General features: G+C 39.1%; 6 protein-coding genes and 1 long non-coding RNA gene across 10 annotated transcripts; 4 read left to right on the top strand and 3 right to left on the bottom strand.

Moving 5' to 3' along the window:
* Positions 1-342: 342 nt before the first annotated feature.
* On the top strand, positions 343-3,189 carry LOC124349988 (repetitive proline-rich cell wall protein 1-like). Of its 2 annotated transcripts, XM_046800952.1 has the most exons (5): positions 343-458; positions 1,821-1,899; positions 2,004-2,155; positions 2,232-2,286; positions 2,376-3,189. In XM_046800952.1, exons 4-5 carry the CDS (start codon positions 2,272-2,274, stop codon positions 3,015-3,017), a joined length of 657 nt encoding a protein of 218 aa, XP_046656908.1. In that variant the 5' UTR covers positions 343-458; positions 1,821-1,899; positions 2,004-2,155; positions 2,232-2,271; the 3' UTR covers positions 3,018-3,189. The 2 variants fall into 2 exon arrangements, with proteins under 2 accessions (XP_046656908.1, XP_046656907.1); XM_046800951.1 differs by lacking the exons at positions 343-458; positions 1,821-1,899; positions 2,004-2,155 and having other exon boundaries at positions 2,166-2,286.
* Positions 550-1,769, bottom strand: LOC124348416 (repetitive proline-rich cell wall protein 1-like). Its single transcript, XM_046798622.1, has 3 exons — positions 1,378-1,769; positions 753-1,278; positions 550-665 (listed from the first exon to the last, which is right to left on the bottom strand). Exons 1-3 carry the CDS (start codon positions 1,402-1,404, stop codon positions 550-552), a joined length of 669 nt encoding a protein of 222 aa, XP_046654578.1. The 5' UTR covers positions 1,405-1,769.
* A 278-nt stretch (positions 3,190-3,467) lies between the features above and the next one.
* On the top strand, positions 3,468-4,768 carry LOC124349934 (G patch domain-containing protein 11-like). The gene is made up of 3 exons (XM_046800882.1): positions 3,468-3,628; positions 3,846-4,024; positions 4,097-4,768. The coding sequence occupies exons 1-3, from the start codon at positions 3,573-3,575 to the stop codon at positions 4,651-4,653; spliced, it is 792 nt and encodes a 263-aa protein (XP_046656838.1). The 5' UTR covers positions 3,468-3,572; the 3' UTR covers positions 4,654-4,768.
* LOC124350503 lies at positions 4,763-5,200 on the bottom strand. The gene is made up of 2 exons (XR_006921035.1): positions 5,119-5,200; positions 4,763-5,027 (listed from the first exon to the last, which is right to left on the bottom strand). It is a non-coding gene; the product is annotated as an uncharacterized LOC124350503 (long non-coding RNA).
* On the top strand, positions 5,199-10,715 carry LOC124350190 (signal recognition particle 54 kDa protein-like). The gene is made up of 16 exons (XM_046801234.1): positions 5,199-5,342; positions 5,412-5,588; positions 5,647-5,876; positions 5,941-6,091; positions 6,169-6,317; positions 6,393-6,654; positions 6,721-7,000; positions 7,074-7,169; positions 7,239-7,309; positions 8,994-9,187; positions 9,247-9,551; positions 9,623-9,831; positions 9,899-10,016; positions 10,085-10,187; positions 10,413-10,464; positions 10,538-10,715. Exons 1-16 carry the CDS (start codon positions 5,265-5,267, stop codon positions 10,541-10,543), a joined length of 2,481 nt encoding a protein of 826 aa, XP_046657190.1. The 5' UTR covers positions 5,199-5,264; the 3' UTR covers positions 10,544-10,715.
* Positions 10,716-10,983: 268 nt separating this feature from the next.
* LOC124349902 (distal membrane-arm assembly complex protein 2-like) lies at positions 10,984-12,145 on the bottom strand. The gene is made up of 2 exons (XM_046800834.1): positions 11,466-12,145; positions 10,984-11,401 (listed from the first exon to the last, which is right to left on the bottom strand). Exons 1-2 carry the CDS (start codon positions 12,043-12,045, stop codon positions 11,082-11,084), a joined length of 900 nt encoding a protein of 299 aa, XP_046656790.1. The 5' UTR covers positions 12,046-12,145; the 3' UTR covers positions 10,984-11,081.
* Positions 12,146-12,260: 115 nt separating this feature from the next.
* Positions 12,261-15,278, top strand: LOC124349490 (probable cleavage and polyadenylation specificity factor subunit 2). 3 transcript variants are annotated; one of them, XM_046800149.1, is made up of 10 exons: positions 12,261-12,676; positions 12,737-12,828; positions 12,890-13,391; positions 13,451-13,698; positions 13,769-14,109; positions 14,179-14,383; positions 14,451-14,620; positions 14,685-14,777; positions 14,846-14,983; positions 15,048-15,278. In XM_046800149.1, the coding sequence occupies exons 1-10, from the start codon at positions 12,354-12,356 to the stop codon at positions 15,138-15,140; spliced, it is 2,205 nt and encodes a 734-aa protein (XP_046656105.1). In that variant the 5' UTR covers positions 12,261-12,353; the 3' UTR covers positions 15,141-15,278. The 3 variants fall into 3 exon arrangements, with proteins under 3 accessions (XP_046656105.1, XP_046656107.1, XP_046656106.1); XM_046800151.1 differs by having other exon boundaries at positions 14,846-14,963; positions 15,048-15,067; XM_046800150.1 differs by having other exon boundaries at positions 12,262-12,676; positions 14,688-14,777.
* Positions 15,279-15,413: the final 135 nt, after the last annotated feature.

The following is a 15,413-nucleotide window of genomic DNA, read 5'->3' as shown; positions in this document are numbered from 1 at the left end:
ATTTCTGTTTTAGAATACGTAACCAAGCGTCTACATTTTTTTCCTGATTTTGATTTGCCATTTCCCAGCATGAATTTATTGGTTATGGACTTATGGTTATGTCGTTGAATTTCTGTTAGGCTAAGGAAACGTTTTAGTTATTGGATATATTCAAAAATTGAGTTCGCGGTTTTTCATCATTCTAGTATCGTAAAGTGTTGCTTACTTTACTACTTAATTTAACAGACTATTTGAATTTTTATTTCATTTAGAGATTTTCTCTTTGTTTTATTTATTCACCATTTCAGAAAATAATCGTCAGAGAGTCATCGAAGCAATCGCAACATTTCTACTTGTCGGACACCAACACTCAGGACCATCGGATAAAGAAGATCAAAATTAACAAATCAAAAACAAATTATTTGATTTTGACATTCGACTGTATTTTATTGAAAATTCACACGAAGCCACACAATTCGGTAAGTACCAAACACTACAGACATTTTCCCATTTTCCTTTCAAGCCCGCTTAAAAGAATGCCGTCACACAGTTGCCTTAAGGACAATTCGCTTAAGGATACATTGGAGCAGGAGCAGGATAGCTAGGAAGAGCTGGAGGAGAATATGCTGGGGGTGCTGGCATGGGGTAGCTAGGAGGAGCCGAAGGAGCGTAGGCTGGAGGAGCTGGTGGAGAATATGATGGCATGGAGTAGCTGGGAGGAGCCGGAGGAGCTGGTGGAGAATATGATGGCATGGGGTAGCTAGGAGGAGCTGGAGGAGCATAGGCTGGAGGAGCATAGGCTGGAGGAGCTGGAGGAGAATAAGACGGCATGGGGTAGCTAGGAGCTTCGTAAGCGGGAGGACTGTAAGCAGGAGGGCTGTACGTAGGAGGACTGTATGCAGGTGGCATGGGTGCCATAGGTGGCATGTAAGCAGGGGGACTGTAAGCAGGTGGCATGGGTGCCATAGGTGGCATGTAAGCAGGGGGACTGTAAGCAGGGGGAGGCGGGGCGTATGCAGGTGGTGAATAACTTGGAGGCGGTGCGTAGGCGAGTGGTGAATAACTCGGAGGAGCGTATGCAGGATATTCCGGAACGCCTACCGGAACTGGATAAGGTTGCTCGACGACGCCGACCATTGACATAGCCGGAAAAGCTTTTGCTTTTGGTCCAGCACCCAAACCGAAGCCCATGCCTTTAGATTGCTTGAAGAGGATGAACCGTTTCGTCCGGTCATTTTGCGCCGTCTCGGTCACGTTATCCGCCTGGCAATTCCAGACGCAAAACGCAACTAGTAAAACCTAAAAAAATTTGATACAATTTGTCAATTTCGGTCGAACAGTAATAAAACTTGCACTTTCAATTGCAAAACAATATAGAAATAAATAATTAAAACTTACCATTTTCGAGATGAAAAGTCCCTTCATCTTGCCGTGGATAAAACAACTTTATGAATTGCAAATAAAAGCCAAAGGACGAGCTGTTAGCTTGATGCCAACAGAAGATCGAATGATGCTATTCAACACTCAGCCAGGCCTTTTTATTCCGTTTTCTCCAGTACTAATTTTTCTGTGACCTTACATCTTAGGTGAAACAACGAAATCAGAGGCGAATATTGTGTACTCAACGACTGCCACATATTCAAGGTGTCACAGGTGCAAATGACATAGCAAGGACGATTTAAGACAAACATTTTTGTGAAAAACGCACAGAAAATGCTTGAAATATTTTTATAAGTCTTATAAGTTTAGTATACCTACTGCTTTCCAGGAATTGATAACCAAATTTCGTTCACTATTCAATATTGTAGGGTTAATCAATAAAACAATTTAATCTTCTTTAGGAATCCTACAAAAACATCTGTTATTTAATAATAACATTGGAAAAAAAATTTACCAGACTGAAATTACCCAAATTGTCAGGTATTAATGTGCAGTATCATTAAGCTAATACTTGATAGAATTTCACCTGAAATATTTGTTTGTTTGGCTGTTGTTATTGTCACTGGACAATTCGCATATGAAAGAGGATAATAACGGAGTTGATGGGTTCCGTGAAAATGGATAGGAACAACAACGGACCTTCAAATATTAAAAACGATTAGCCTCCAGAAGGTCACAGGTGAAGCGGCCATTCCGGTAAAATTTTAACTCCTCCCTTCGTCACGTAAGTTGGTAGGTATGGGCAAATGTATAAAACTGCTATGCGATCATTCAATCAGCATCAATCTCCAGCCTTCATCTGTCTAGTACAGTTCTCTCTACAATCTCAGTCGTCTTCTGCCTACACTCAACATGAAGTTCTTCAAGGTAATTTTACAGTTCTGAATTTTAATTCATTTTCCCTTAACTTTTATTATTTCGAATTTTTAATCAATGGTTTTATTTTATTGAATTAGAATGGGCGTGTGATGGCGCTGCTGGTAGTTCTTATCAGTTTGATGGCCGCCGGAGCTGAAGAAGTGACCACCGAAGAGGGATCTACGACTACGGAAGGATCCGTGAAATCGGAAGGATCGACGACGACGGAAGATCCAGTCAACCGAGACAAGCGCTTCATTTTCTTCAGTAAGAAGGCGGGCGGCCTCGGCCTTGGAGCCAATAAACCCGGAGATCCCGGAAATCCGATTCCGGTGGTAGGAATTGTCAGGCGACCGGTCGCAGTTCCTATTCCGGTTCCCATGGACTACCCCGCTCCATCGTATGCTCCTCCTGCGTACTCGCCTCCAAGCTACGCTCCTCCAGCTTACAGCCCACCTTCATATGAAGCTCCTCCTAGTCCCCCTGCTTACAGTCCCCCTGCTTACATGCAACCTATGCCACCCATGCCACCTGCATACAGTCCTCCTGCGTACAGTCCTCCTGCTTACATGCCACCTATGGCACCCATGGCACCTGCATACAGTCCACCCGCTTATATGACACCTATGGCACCCATGCCACCTGCATATAGCCCACCAGCTTATTCACCACCGTCTCCCCCGGCATATTCTCCTCCAGCTCCTCCTAGTTATCCAGCTCCTCCACCATCATATCCTTAAGAAAATATGTGTCGCTTTTCTCCAGCGAATTCGCATTCGCAATCTTTTAAGCTGGCTTAAAAGGTAAAATGCAAAATGTCTGTAGTTTTTGGTCATAACCGAAATTTGTGGTTTCGTGTGAATTTCCGGTAATACAGTCATCTATCAAAATTTAATAAAATTTCTGCCTTTTTAACTTTTCTTCTTCTTCATTCGCAAAACTAAGCGTACGAGTAAATGGACTCTACAGTTTAGGATCGATCGTGATGAATAAATTCAAAACTATACTTTTTCCATCGATTTTGATAAAGATTATAAGCCCAATTTTCAATTTGAAAAGATAATTAATAAGCAGTTACGAAAAGTTGTAATGAAATAAGTCAATAACGTGTAAGGAACTGACAATGGCTTTTAGTTGTTTTTGAATTGCCGCTTGAATTTAGCGCGGACCCTTTTACGCAAATGGCAACTTTGCTTACTGACGAAAAGTCGACACCGAATCGAACAGCAAATTTTTATAAACACAAGCGACACAAGTTTTATTATTAAATTTCTTGTAGATCTGTAATTATAATAATGGCAGACAGCGACGAAGAACCCGACTACATGTCTGAAGAATTCTTATCTTCATGGTAATAACCCACTACTTGAACAATTTCCACTGTTATTACACACCTTAACTATGGCTTTATCATAACAAACTTGAAGTAGTTATCTAGTGGTCACAGTTTGTATTTTCTAGTTCTAAGAATTACACAGCATAAGAAAAAAAAGAATCATCTATATTGTGTATTTTACCATAAGATTGTCTAAACATTATTTATTTTCAACAATGAAACTATTATTCAGTGTCAAGGAAGTCCGCCCAGGCCTAGTATTCAAGCAAAGCACCAAAAGACAATTCCAGTTGGAGGAACAACATCGTAGCGCCAATGAAAAAATGAGAAAATTGAACAAGCCTGTCAAAGTTTTAGAAGCCGAAAAACGTGAAGAAGGACTAAGCACAGCCATCACCAGCCAGAATAAAGGTATATCATAATGAAATCTAATAGTCCTTAAATTTAAAAAAATAATAATAATGGTTTTGTTTTTATTTGCAGGATTTGCCATGTTGCAAAAGATGGGCTACAATCCGGGCAAAGGTCTAGGAAAGACGGGAGAAGGCCGAGTTGAGCCAGTGGCTGTTGAAATAAAGGTCGATCGAGCTGGCCTGGGTAGAGAAGCAGCTGTCAAAGACATTCTGCAGAGGAAGATGACGATGTTACAGAACAGAATCGCCAGTCAGAGTAATTCGACCAGTGTGGCCGAGTTCAGAAATCGAAAAAAGGATGAAGCCGTCCAGAAACTCACCCACGCAGATCTGAGAAAAAGCCAACGCATGTGCAAAGTGCTGGACGAAGAAAAAAGCATTTTGGAGCCGGCTGAACCTTGGTTCTGGCCTGAGATCATCAAAGAGCCCACATCTGACGAAGAAGAAAAAGAAGAGGACAAAGAGGCTGAAGAAAAAGAAGAAATTTTGGAACCTGGTGAGCAATTGGAGCTAATCACAGCCTACCTCCGTCAAGTTCATTTCTACTGTTCTTGGTGCGCCACCAAATTCGAAGATGATCAAGATCTCACTTCAAATTGTCCAGGAGCTACCCGTGATGATCATTGAGAAAAGGCAACATCTACTTAAGTTTGGTTTTTATCAATGTAATTTATTTGCAAATGGTCTGTACATTAAAAAGTGTCTTTAAATGGTAAAATAATACTTTTAATTTCGCTTTTAATTGAGCAGAACATCCTTTTACTTTTCGGCAGTGTATTTCAGTAAAATCACGGTTCGTAACGCTTGCAACCATTTCTAACTTAATATTCTGCAAAATTACGAAACATTTTTATCACAAATGTCAAGTCAGTTCTTTGCTTATTTCACTGCTATTTTATTTGTTATCCTAATTCCATCGCGTCAGGCCGTAAGTTTATCTACAATTCTCCTGTATATATTTCTCAACTGCCGATAAAATGTTCAAAAAATCTATTTCCACCCTAAACAAACCAAACCAAACAATCATTCAACACGAATTTGAAATTGTAATTTGCAATTGAAAAATCCCGCATAAGTGGCGAATTTACCAACCTGGTGAGAACAACTTCGTTTCTGTGTTTAGGGAGTCAAATAGAGAGTGACGTGCTCGTCGTGTCTCTCTCCTGCAGGGGAAATAGTGTAAACTGAGAAAACAAATTGTTAAAATAAATAAATAATAAGTGAAAAAGTATTCAAAAATGGTGTTAGCAGATTTAGGAAGGAAAATTACCTCGGCCTTGAGGTCGTTGAGTAATGCGACCGTCATCAATGAAGAGGTAAAGCCCTAAACAAACAAAAATATGCTATATGTATGACCCTAATATCATACTTTGACTTCATTTTAGGTTTTAAATGCTATGCTCAAAGAGATATGCGCCGCTTTATTGGAATCGGATGTTAACATCAGGTTGGTTAAGCAGCTGAGAGAAAATGTCAAATCAGTCATTGATTTCGATGACATGGCTGGTGGTTTGAACAAGCGTCGAATGATCCAGAGTGCTGTCTTCAAAGAGCTAATCAAGGTAATTTGTCTGATTTAATCCTGATATTTCTTTATTTCTTATTGGCTCTCCTTATTAGTTGGTAGATCCTGGAGTGAAGCCTTATCAGCCAGTGAAAGGAAGACCAAATGTGATCATGTTTGTTGGTCTGCAAGGTTCTGGTAAAACCACTACTTGCACAAAACTGGCATATCACTACATGAAGAAAGGCTGGAAGTCTTGTCTAGTCTGTGCTGATACTTTCCGTGCTGGTGCCTATGATCAGTTGAAACAGAATGCCACTAAAGCCAGAATCCCTTTTTATGGAAGGTAAAACATGAATGGAGTCCCTGTTATTAAATGTTTTATGATTCTCTCATGCTCTGGTTCTTAGCTACACAGAAGTTGATCCAGTGGTTATTGCCCAGGAGGGTGTGGATATGTTCAAAGCTGAAAATTTCGAATTCATCGTCGTGGATACCAGCGGTCGACACAAACAGGAGGATTCCCTCTTCGAGGAGATGTTGCAAGTTTCAAATGCAGTGGTATGAAATTTATCGGTTGAATAGTTTAACGCCACAAAAAAGAGAAGATTACAAAAGAATTATTTTATTAACGATAGAAACCGGATAACATCATCTTCGTAATGGACGCCTCCATCGGTCAGGCCTGCGAGGCACAAGCCCGTGCCTTCAAGGAAAAAGTAGATGTCGGTTCAGTTATCATCACAAAGTTGGACGGTCACGCTAAAGGTGGTGGTGCTCTTAGCGCGTAAGCAAATTTCGTTGAAAGGAATACTGTAAAATAAGTTTTTAAAAATCTCAAAACCGATTTTGATAATCTTAGTGTGGCGGCTACTCAGAGTCCTGTGATCTTTATCGGTACTGGAGAGCACATTGATGACCTCGAATCCTTCAAAACCAAACCTTTTATCAGTAAATTGCTCGGACTGGGTGATATTGAAGGCCTCATTGACAAGGTTAATGAGCTCAAGTTAGACGACAATGAAGAGCTCATAGAGAAAATTAAACATGGCCAATTCACTTTGCGCGACATGTATGAACAATTCACCAACATCATGAAAATGGGACCCTTTTCACAAATCATGGTGAGTAGATTTTTGCGCAGCCTGTAATGTTTAAAGAAAGTGAGATGTCATTCTACGCCGTTGTAGGGAATGATACCTGGTTTCAGCCAAGATTTCATGACCAAAGGTGGTGAGCAAGAGTCGATGGCCAGATTGAAGAAACTAATGACAATCATGGACAGCATGAACGACTCGGAACTGGACCATCAGGACGGGGCTAAACTTTTCAGCAAACAACCTACTCGGATGGCGCGGGTAGCCAGAGGGTCGGGTGTGACTGAACGCGAAGTTAAAGAACTGATTTCCCAGTACACAAAGTTCGCAGCCGTCGTCAAGAAGATGGGCGGCATTAAAGGTCTTTTCAAAGGTAAGTGAAAGTGTTGACATTTTTAGAGAAAATTAATTTGGAAGGATAATCATTTCTTTTTTGGAAATTCCAGGAGGAGACATGACCAAAAATGTCAATCCCACACAGATGGCTAAATTGAACCAGCAGATGGCCCGCATGATGGACCCATCCGTTCTCCAACGAATGGGTATGCGAAACGGATAAAATTTTATGTTTAGACCAAGCAACTAAAAATCCTTCCTTTCTATTTATACAGGTGGTATGGGAGGATTGCAAAATATGATGAGGCAACTTCAACAAGGAGCTGGTGGCCTAGGAAACCTTATGGGAATGGGAGGAGGAGGAGGGAAATAATCAATTTTTTTTTTTTCAAGAAAATTGTGTGTACTTTTTAAAGAAACTGGTTAATTTCCATACCACCCTTCCTCTGAACTCCTCCTGTCTAGGAATTTGACTTTCTATGGTTTGGGCTGACTTGAAAAGATTTTTTTGTTTGTTTACCATGAGTATGTGTAAAAAGTGAGATTGTGACAATGGAATACATGATGGTGAATGATGATATTACAATTTAGCATGATATTATCCTCCACGTAAAATAGAACATTATCTTATCTTAATTTTGTCTATATATCTAATTCTAAACAGAAATCGGTATATTTTTTTAGTCGCCAATTTGTTCATCAGATGGCCATTCAATTTACGTCAAATTTTCGAACCTCACAACACATTTTATGTGTAATAAAAAATATGCTTTTTACATTTATAGTTATTAAATGTGAAGGTCATTTTAATTGTAATGATAACCTGATCACGTTTACGAAATTACGACTTCGTGGACTTTGGGCGATGATGTCATAGTTTTAACTATCGATAGTTGTGCATATCGTATCGGGTAGCCATTTACGCCAGAAGGCAAAAACGTTGTCGTGAGATTAGTCTAGCTCGTTTTCGTGAATTGATTTTGCAAGAAAAGGCGACGAAATTGAGTTGAGCCAGGCGAAACTGATCTGCAGTGTCTCAAATTTTGATTGAATTGTCGCCCATCTCAATTTCCATTGAACAGAATTATTGGCAGTGTAATTGAAACTGACCAAAACAAAAACGGGAAAATCGATAAAAAAAAAGTATAACGAGGAGGCGATAGTCGTTTGACATAGAACGGTAAGGCGGCGTTATCTTGAGTCGAGACCATACACAGGTACGGTCTTTGATTCTTTTTTTTTTTTGAAATGGTCCTTTTCAAAGTTGTTATCTCCCTGTGATAATATGTCAGCCATTTTAACAGACTTTTGACTTTTCATCTCATGAGGTTCATGCTGCATGGTTTGTTGCTGAATTCTTGTAAATCTAAGCAAAATCTACATTGTCACATAGAAAAAATATTACATTTAAGCTTCACACATGTCATTTTTGTTAATGCTTAGTAATTTACTATTTTTATTCATGTTTTATTTTAGGCAGTGTCATGTGCTTAGGAAAGCACTAGAAACCGACAGACAGTTGTGAGGACGTTCATCTGTGCATGGATGTACAATCCAGTACAAATAGTGCTCCAAGTAAACAAATCATCAGTGAGGCCAAGAGAAAGGCTGTTGTGTACCTGCTAACCCTATTTCACCTGAGAAAAAAAATGGGTGGATTCCTAGATAAACCGAAGACAGAAAAAAGTCAAGAATGTAATGAGGGCAATGGGCTCAAGTATGGTGTTGTCAGCATGCAAGGATGGCGTGTAGAAATGGAGGACTCACACAGTGCTGTCATTGGGCTGCCAGGAGATTTTAAAGGTAATTTCAATGTCACATTTGTTTCAACTCTTTTGTTTGGTTGATCAAGTCATTTCCAAGGTGAAAGTAACTAGTTGCTTGTCTTGTTTCATAGTGACAGTTTTTAAATTCTTATTCTTATTAAAATAATTGACCATGTGGTTATTCATTTCATCATCTATTTCAAAAATTGCATGTTAAATTTCAAACATGTGACTGATTTCATCTTATCTTTTTTTTTATCTATAGATTGGTCATTCTTTGCCGTATTTGATGGACATTGCGGCTCTACTGTTTCGACTCATTGTGCGGATAATTTGTTGCCTACCATCATTGATACAGATGACTTCAAAAAAATTTCAGCAAAGAGTGCTGATAGTGATGAGGGAAACAACGAAATTGAAAGTATCATTAGACGAGCAATTCACGCGGGATTCCTCAAGTATAAAATGATTGCATATTTAGTTAGTAAGAATTTATCTTATCTTTTCATTTTCAAAGGTTGGACGAGACTATGAGACAAATGCCGTGCGTGGCAAATGGTGAAGATAAGAGCGGATCGACAGCAGTGTCAGCACTCATATCCCCTACACACTTTTACATTGCTAATTGTGGTGATTCTCGAGCTGTTTTGTGTCGAAATGGGTTGGCAGCCGTCTGCACGATGGATCACAAGCCGACAGTGGCCGCCGAGAAAAAGAGAATACAAGATGCTGGTGGTTCGGTCATGATTCACAGGGTTAACGGATCGTTAGCAGTTTCAAGAGCCCTCGGCGACTTTGAATACAAAAGTGTAGAAGGCAGAGGTACTATAAATGCTTTTAATATTTTACCTGGCACATGACTCTAAAAATGTGTATTCATATGTGTGACTCAGGACCAACTGAGCAGTTGGTATCGCCAGCTCCGGAAATCTACGTCGAAACACGAAAACCGGAAGAAGATCAGTTCCTCGTACTTGCTTGTGATGGAATCTGGGACGTGATGACAAACGACGACTTATGCCAATTCATTCGTCATCAATTAACCATCACAGATGATTTGACCAAAGTCTGCTCTGCTGTCGTCGACCATTGCCTCTTCAAAGTAAAAACAAATTGTGCATTTCCGCCATTTTTGAGTCATCACCAATGAATTTCGGTTCTATTTTTAGGGAAGCCGAGATAACATGAGCATAGTATTGATTACTTTTCCAGCAGCGCCTAAACCTGTCCCAGAAGATATGGAACGCGAAAAAAAGTTCGAAGAACACATTGAAAAAAGAACGATTGGTAAGACTTCATAGCTATTTATTAATTGTGAACTTGTTAAATATTTTTAAAATGTTTTTTTGCTTTAGAAATTTTGAATGATGATCCACATGCTGAAGCCAGTCGTATCCTGCAAATTCTAAATGATGAAGATATCCCTGATCAACCACAACTCAGCGTACTCGGCTCCAAGTAAGTTGTGTGATTCGAATACTGTTCAAGTGTTGTGATGTCGTCATTGGGTGTGTCAAGTTGATGGCTTGTCGATTCCAGACAAATCTTGTTTATGCATGGTTCGTGGGTTTATTTTACAACCAGGTCAATTGGTAAACATAGATTAGTCTTACAAAAAAAATTTTAACGCGCCACTCCCGCGACGTTTTTCAGGTTGTAATCCATATTTATGTGTATCCACAGACGGACCTTCATCGAGTCGGTGATTGCGAGTAAAAATGAGTCGTCGGATAAGGTATGATCAATTCAATTTAATCGTAATTGCATGGACACTTTTTTCTTACTTCCATTATTTCATTGATTGCTAGGAATGAACATCTTTGCAGAGCTGCGAGAAACCGTGGCTACAACAACTGGGTTAAAATTAGATAGTCCTCTTACCCCTCCATCTATAGTATACTGGTTAATTTTTTTACGAACGTGGGTTTCAGGGGGTCATAATTGTATGTTTCCAAGTAGTTATAAATAAACCCTGAACAACATTAATGGTTATTATTTGGGAATTGAATAAATGAAAAAAAAAAATAATCAATAACAAATTATGTGTGACCCCGTCCTTAATCCAAATATTGTTTAAGAGTTCGCCAAGTCCGCTAAAATTGTGTCATGTAAATTCGGTCCTCTTCATCTTTTCGTAACTACGTTCAATATTTTTCTTCTTGATTCAATTCTTTTGCGATTTGGAGAGAAAAAAAAAACACCCAACCCGTTCATATTAGCCTTCATGTCTTTTTTTCCCAGTTAAAAGATGGAATAAACATTAACATTTATGTATTGATTCATAATAATTCCTCAAGAACGAAAATCGGAAATTTTCAAATGACTGTTGAAGTGTTGAAAGAACTTTACATTTTACTCGTGGGACTCGTCATTTGTCAATAAAGACTCATCGCAATAAAGAATACCTCGGATGGTTAATTCAGGCATAACATCCTCAAGCATGAGGCATACAAGTTCAAGATTTTTAGCTTCAGGGTGACCGCCAACCAGAAGAGTTTTCAGTTTCTTCATCTTACTTAATGAAGCGATACCTTTATCTGTCACCAGTGGACAGTTTCGAATATCCAGATATTCCAACGTGTCACAAAATTCGCCGGAAATCCTATCCAGGCACCAATCGTCAATACGGGGACACGACTCCAGGCTCAACCATTTGAGCTTCTCCATGTTTTCTAAAAGAAATGTCAAGGTTATGTGTTGGTTTACATTTTTTCATGAAACAGGATATTAATATACTCATGTTTTCCAATCCTTCATAGACAAGAGTCATTTTTGAACAGTCAACAGCTTCCATTTTATAAGATTCCAAGTAAAATCTGGGTAAATTCGGTATGATATCCGAATCAGGGTCTTCGACAATCCAGTCTTTATGGCCATAAAAGCGAACTTTGCCACCTCGAAAACAAATAAAATGACCAGTGGCTATTTCTGGGCCAAGAAACTCTGCTCTTTCTTTGACGTACAACTGTGATCTAACGAGCTTATCTTCCTTCCAATCACTCCACGCTTTTTTAACTCCATACGGCGAGAATTCGATCGCGTTAAGAACACTGATTACTTCAATAGCATAGTTCTTTTGACTGGAGAATAACTGAAAGACGGTTTTCTTGTTTTCAGCATACATTGCTTTGGGGAGTTCATATGTTACGCGATCTTCTTCTTCCTTTTTTTTCTCCACCTCTGCCTTGTCATTACCTAGTTTGGCAATTTGAGATATACCGGCCGTCGGTCTTGTGTTCGATGTACTGGTACATGATCTTCGGAAATGTTTAAGCGATAGCCTCAGTTGAGTTAAACGAGAATAAGACATTGCCATGGAATTATTTTATAGTTACTGTACCGATAACACTATACACACAGCTGCACTTTTTCACGAGTTTTTATTGTGAATTTTGTGAGCGAAATTGTCTGCTAGACGAGCAGCATTGCATGATACACTAATCTGGCCAATCCCATTTATTCTTTGAATAAAGATATCAGGCATCGTAGGATGAAACCAAGCAGACATTCCAATTTCGGTTATTGAGAATGCGATATGTCCTTTACATGATTAATAGAGGAACACGTCAACAACAATCCAATTCAACTAATTTACTCATGATAAACAATCCGCAGTAGACAAATATGACGTCTATCATCAAGTTTTGCGCGCTTTCGGGCGCGCTTGACGATTCACCACATTCGTACCTTCTCAAAGTTGACGATTTCACTTTCTTGCTGGACTGTGGATGGGATGAAAAGTGTTCAGAAGGATTTATACATGAACTAAAGAAGCATGTCAACAAAATTGATGCAGTGCTTCTATCCTATCCTGATCAGCTGCACTTGGGAGCTTTGCCATATGCAGTTGGAAAACTTGGACTAACATGTCCAGTGTATGCAACAGTTCCTGTTTACAAAATGGGTCAGATGTTTATGTACGATTGGTATCAATCCAAAGACAACATGTAAGTACATTGATTAATTCAAATTTCAATTCAAGATGACTGATGTTTTTATCTATTCAGGGAAGACTTCGATCTATTCACTCTGGATGATGTTGACAATTCGTTTGACAAAGTTGTTCAGTTGAAATACAGCCAAAGTGTGCCTCTCAAAGGTAAAACATGTCCTAATATTTCATTCAAGTTTTTCGTACTGAAATTACTACTTGTTTACAGGAAAGGGACAAGGATTGATCATCACACCCCTTCCAGCAGGGCACATGTTGGGAGGAACTGTGTGGAAAATAGTAAAAGATGGGGAAGAAGATATCATTTATGCTGTTGATTACAATCATAAAAAAGAACGCCACTTAAACGGTTGTGAGTTGGAGAAAATTCAGCGACCATCTCTTCTCATTACCGATGCGTATAACACCCTTTACGCGCAACCCAGAAGGCGAAGTCGTGACGAAAAGCTCATGACCAACATTCTACAGACTCTTAGAGGAGGAGGAAACGTCCTTGTTGCTGTCGATACGGCTGGAAGAGTTCTCGAATTGGCTCATATGTTGGAGCAACTATGGAGAAATCAAGAATCTGGCTTGAGAGCCTACAGTTTGGCTCTTTTGAACAATGTGGCTTATAATGTCAACGAGTTCGCCAAGTCACAGATCGAATGGATGTCAGATAAATTAATGAAATCCTTTGAAGGGGCCAGGAATAATCCATTTGGATTCAAGTATTCAATCTAGCATTCATAAAGTTTTAGAATCAATATTAAAGCAAATTGTTCTTTAGATATTTGCAGCTGTGTCATACATTGCCAGAAGTCCTCCGTATTGCTGGCTCAAAAGTTGTTCTCTCAAGCTGCCCAGATCTGGAGTGTGGATTCGCCAGGGATTTATTTGCCTTATGGTGTTCTGATGCAAGAAACTCTATCATTCTAACCAGCCGGTCAGGACAAGGAACGCTGGGCCAGCGGCTACATGATCAGCGTAACTTGAAATCTGTTACGCTCGAGCTTAAACAGCGAGTCAAACTAGAGGGTAAGCTAATATGCTATTGCGGACGCAAAAAAACAAATCTAATCTAGAACTCCATTAAATTTTTTTTAAGGTGCGGAATTGGAAGAATTCCGTAGAAAAGAACGCGAACAAAATATTTTATCCGGGATAAAAATAAAAGATCAGATTGCGGCGGAGTCTAGTGAATCTGAAGACGAAGTCAAGAAAGGCCGACATGATATTGTTGTCCGGTCCGACGATAAAACGACAGGAGCAGTGCAACACTTTTTTAAAAGTTCCAAGAAACATCCTACCATGTTCCCATATTTTGAAGACAAAATCAAATTCGACGAGTATGGCGAAATTATCCGCCCGGAAGACTACGTCATTGCCGAGTCGGAAGATCACGAAATGGCCGACTATTCGGTTGAAAAGCCTAAATGGGAAGAAGAGGTATGATTTTTTGTCATTTTTAACTTCCAATGCATCGCTTTGAGTCTCATGATCATTTCTTTCGTTTAGCCGGAAGCAGAGTGCCCTACCAAGTGCATTTCTACCACAACGACCCTAGCAATCAATGCAAGCATCATGCATATTGATTTCGAAGGACGATCTGATGGTGAATCCATTATCAAACTGATTGAATCGATGAAACCGAAACGAACCATCGTCGTCAGGGGATCATCCGAATCCTGTCAAGCACTGCAAAATTTGTGTCTTTCAACGGGTAAAATTGATTTTAAGGCAGAAAGTGAATATGTTAACCTAAATTCGTTGATTTTTCTTTTATTAAGGATCATCTGATAATAAAGCATTTATAGCACGAAAAGGGGAAACAATAGATGCAACTATTGAAAGTCACATCTACCAAGTGAGGTTGAAAGACTCTTTACTTTCTTCACTTTTATTCGGTAAAGCCAAGGATGCTGAAGTCGCTTGGATTGATGCAAGGCTAACTTATCAAGTAAATCTTACATTTAATCTTTAAATTTCTGGGGAGAAATAAGGAATAATGGTTTTTCTTTCAACAGGCAGAGGATTTGAGGGACTTGGACGATAAAGAAAATAATTCGCTTCGTAAAGAACAAGCTCCGCTGTTAGAGCCTTTAGAACCTAAAGATGTAAATAATACTTTATACTTAAATAACGTAGCAATTGAAAATGATTTTGAATTATTAATCTGTTTTAGATTCCTGGCCACGAAACATCGTACATCAACGAACTAAAATTATCGGACTTTAAACAAGTACTTGTGCGTAATGGTATCTCGTCCGAGTTTATCGGTGGTGTTCTTTGGTGTTGTAACGGTAACGTTGCACTGCGTAGGGTAAGATCTAATATAATTAATAATTGTGATCAAATCATTTAACGAAATTTTATCGCTTCTACAGAATGAATCGGGTAGAGTAACTCTCGAAGGCTGTATATCCGACGACTATTATCGCGTCAGAGAACTACTTTACGAACAATACGCTATTATATAGGGTAATAAGGGTTACTTATGTCTTTTTTAAATAACATCAGTACTGATACGCATCTTGATGAAAGCTTCCATCCATCATTACACCTGCACTCCTTTCTCTTGAAATAAAATAAATCCGCAATTTTGTGATAAAGAATGACTAAAACTGTTAATAATTTTAATTTTTAGAAAGGGATAAGTCCTTGAATAGTAATTGTATTAAACCAGATGTAGTTACTGCTATCCCGTTAAGCCAAAAAGTACCGCATCCATTTTTGTGATCCTTCAAATTACT

Source organism: Daphnia pulicaria, chromosome 7 (genome assembly GCF_021234035.1).
Source record: "Daphnia pulicaria isolate SC F1-1A chromosome 7, SC_F0-13Bv2, whole genome shotgun sequence".
NCBI lineage: Eukaryota > Metazoa > Arthropoda > Branchiopoda > Diplostraca > Daphniidae > Daphnia > Daphnia pulicaria.
The sequence above is the reverse complement of the archived record's forward strand: the minus strand, read 5'-3'. Positions and strand labels throughout refer to the sequence as shown.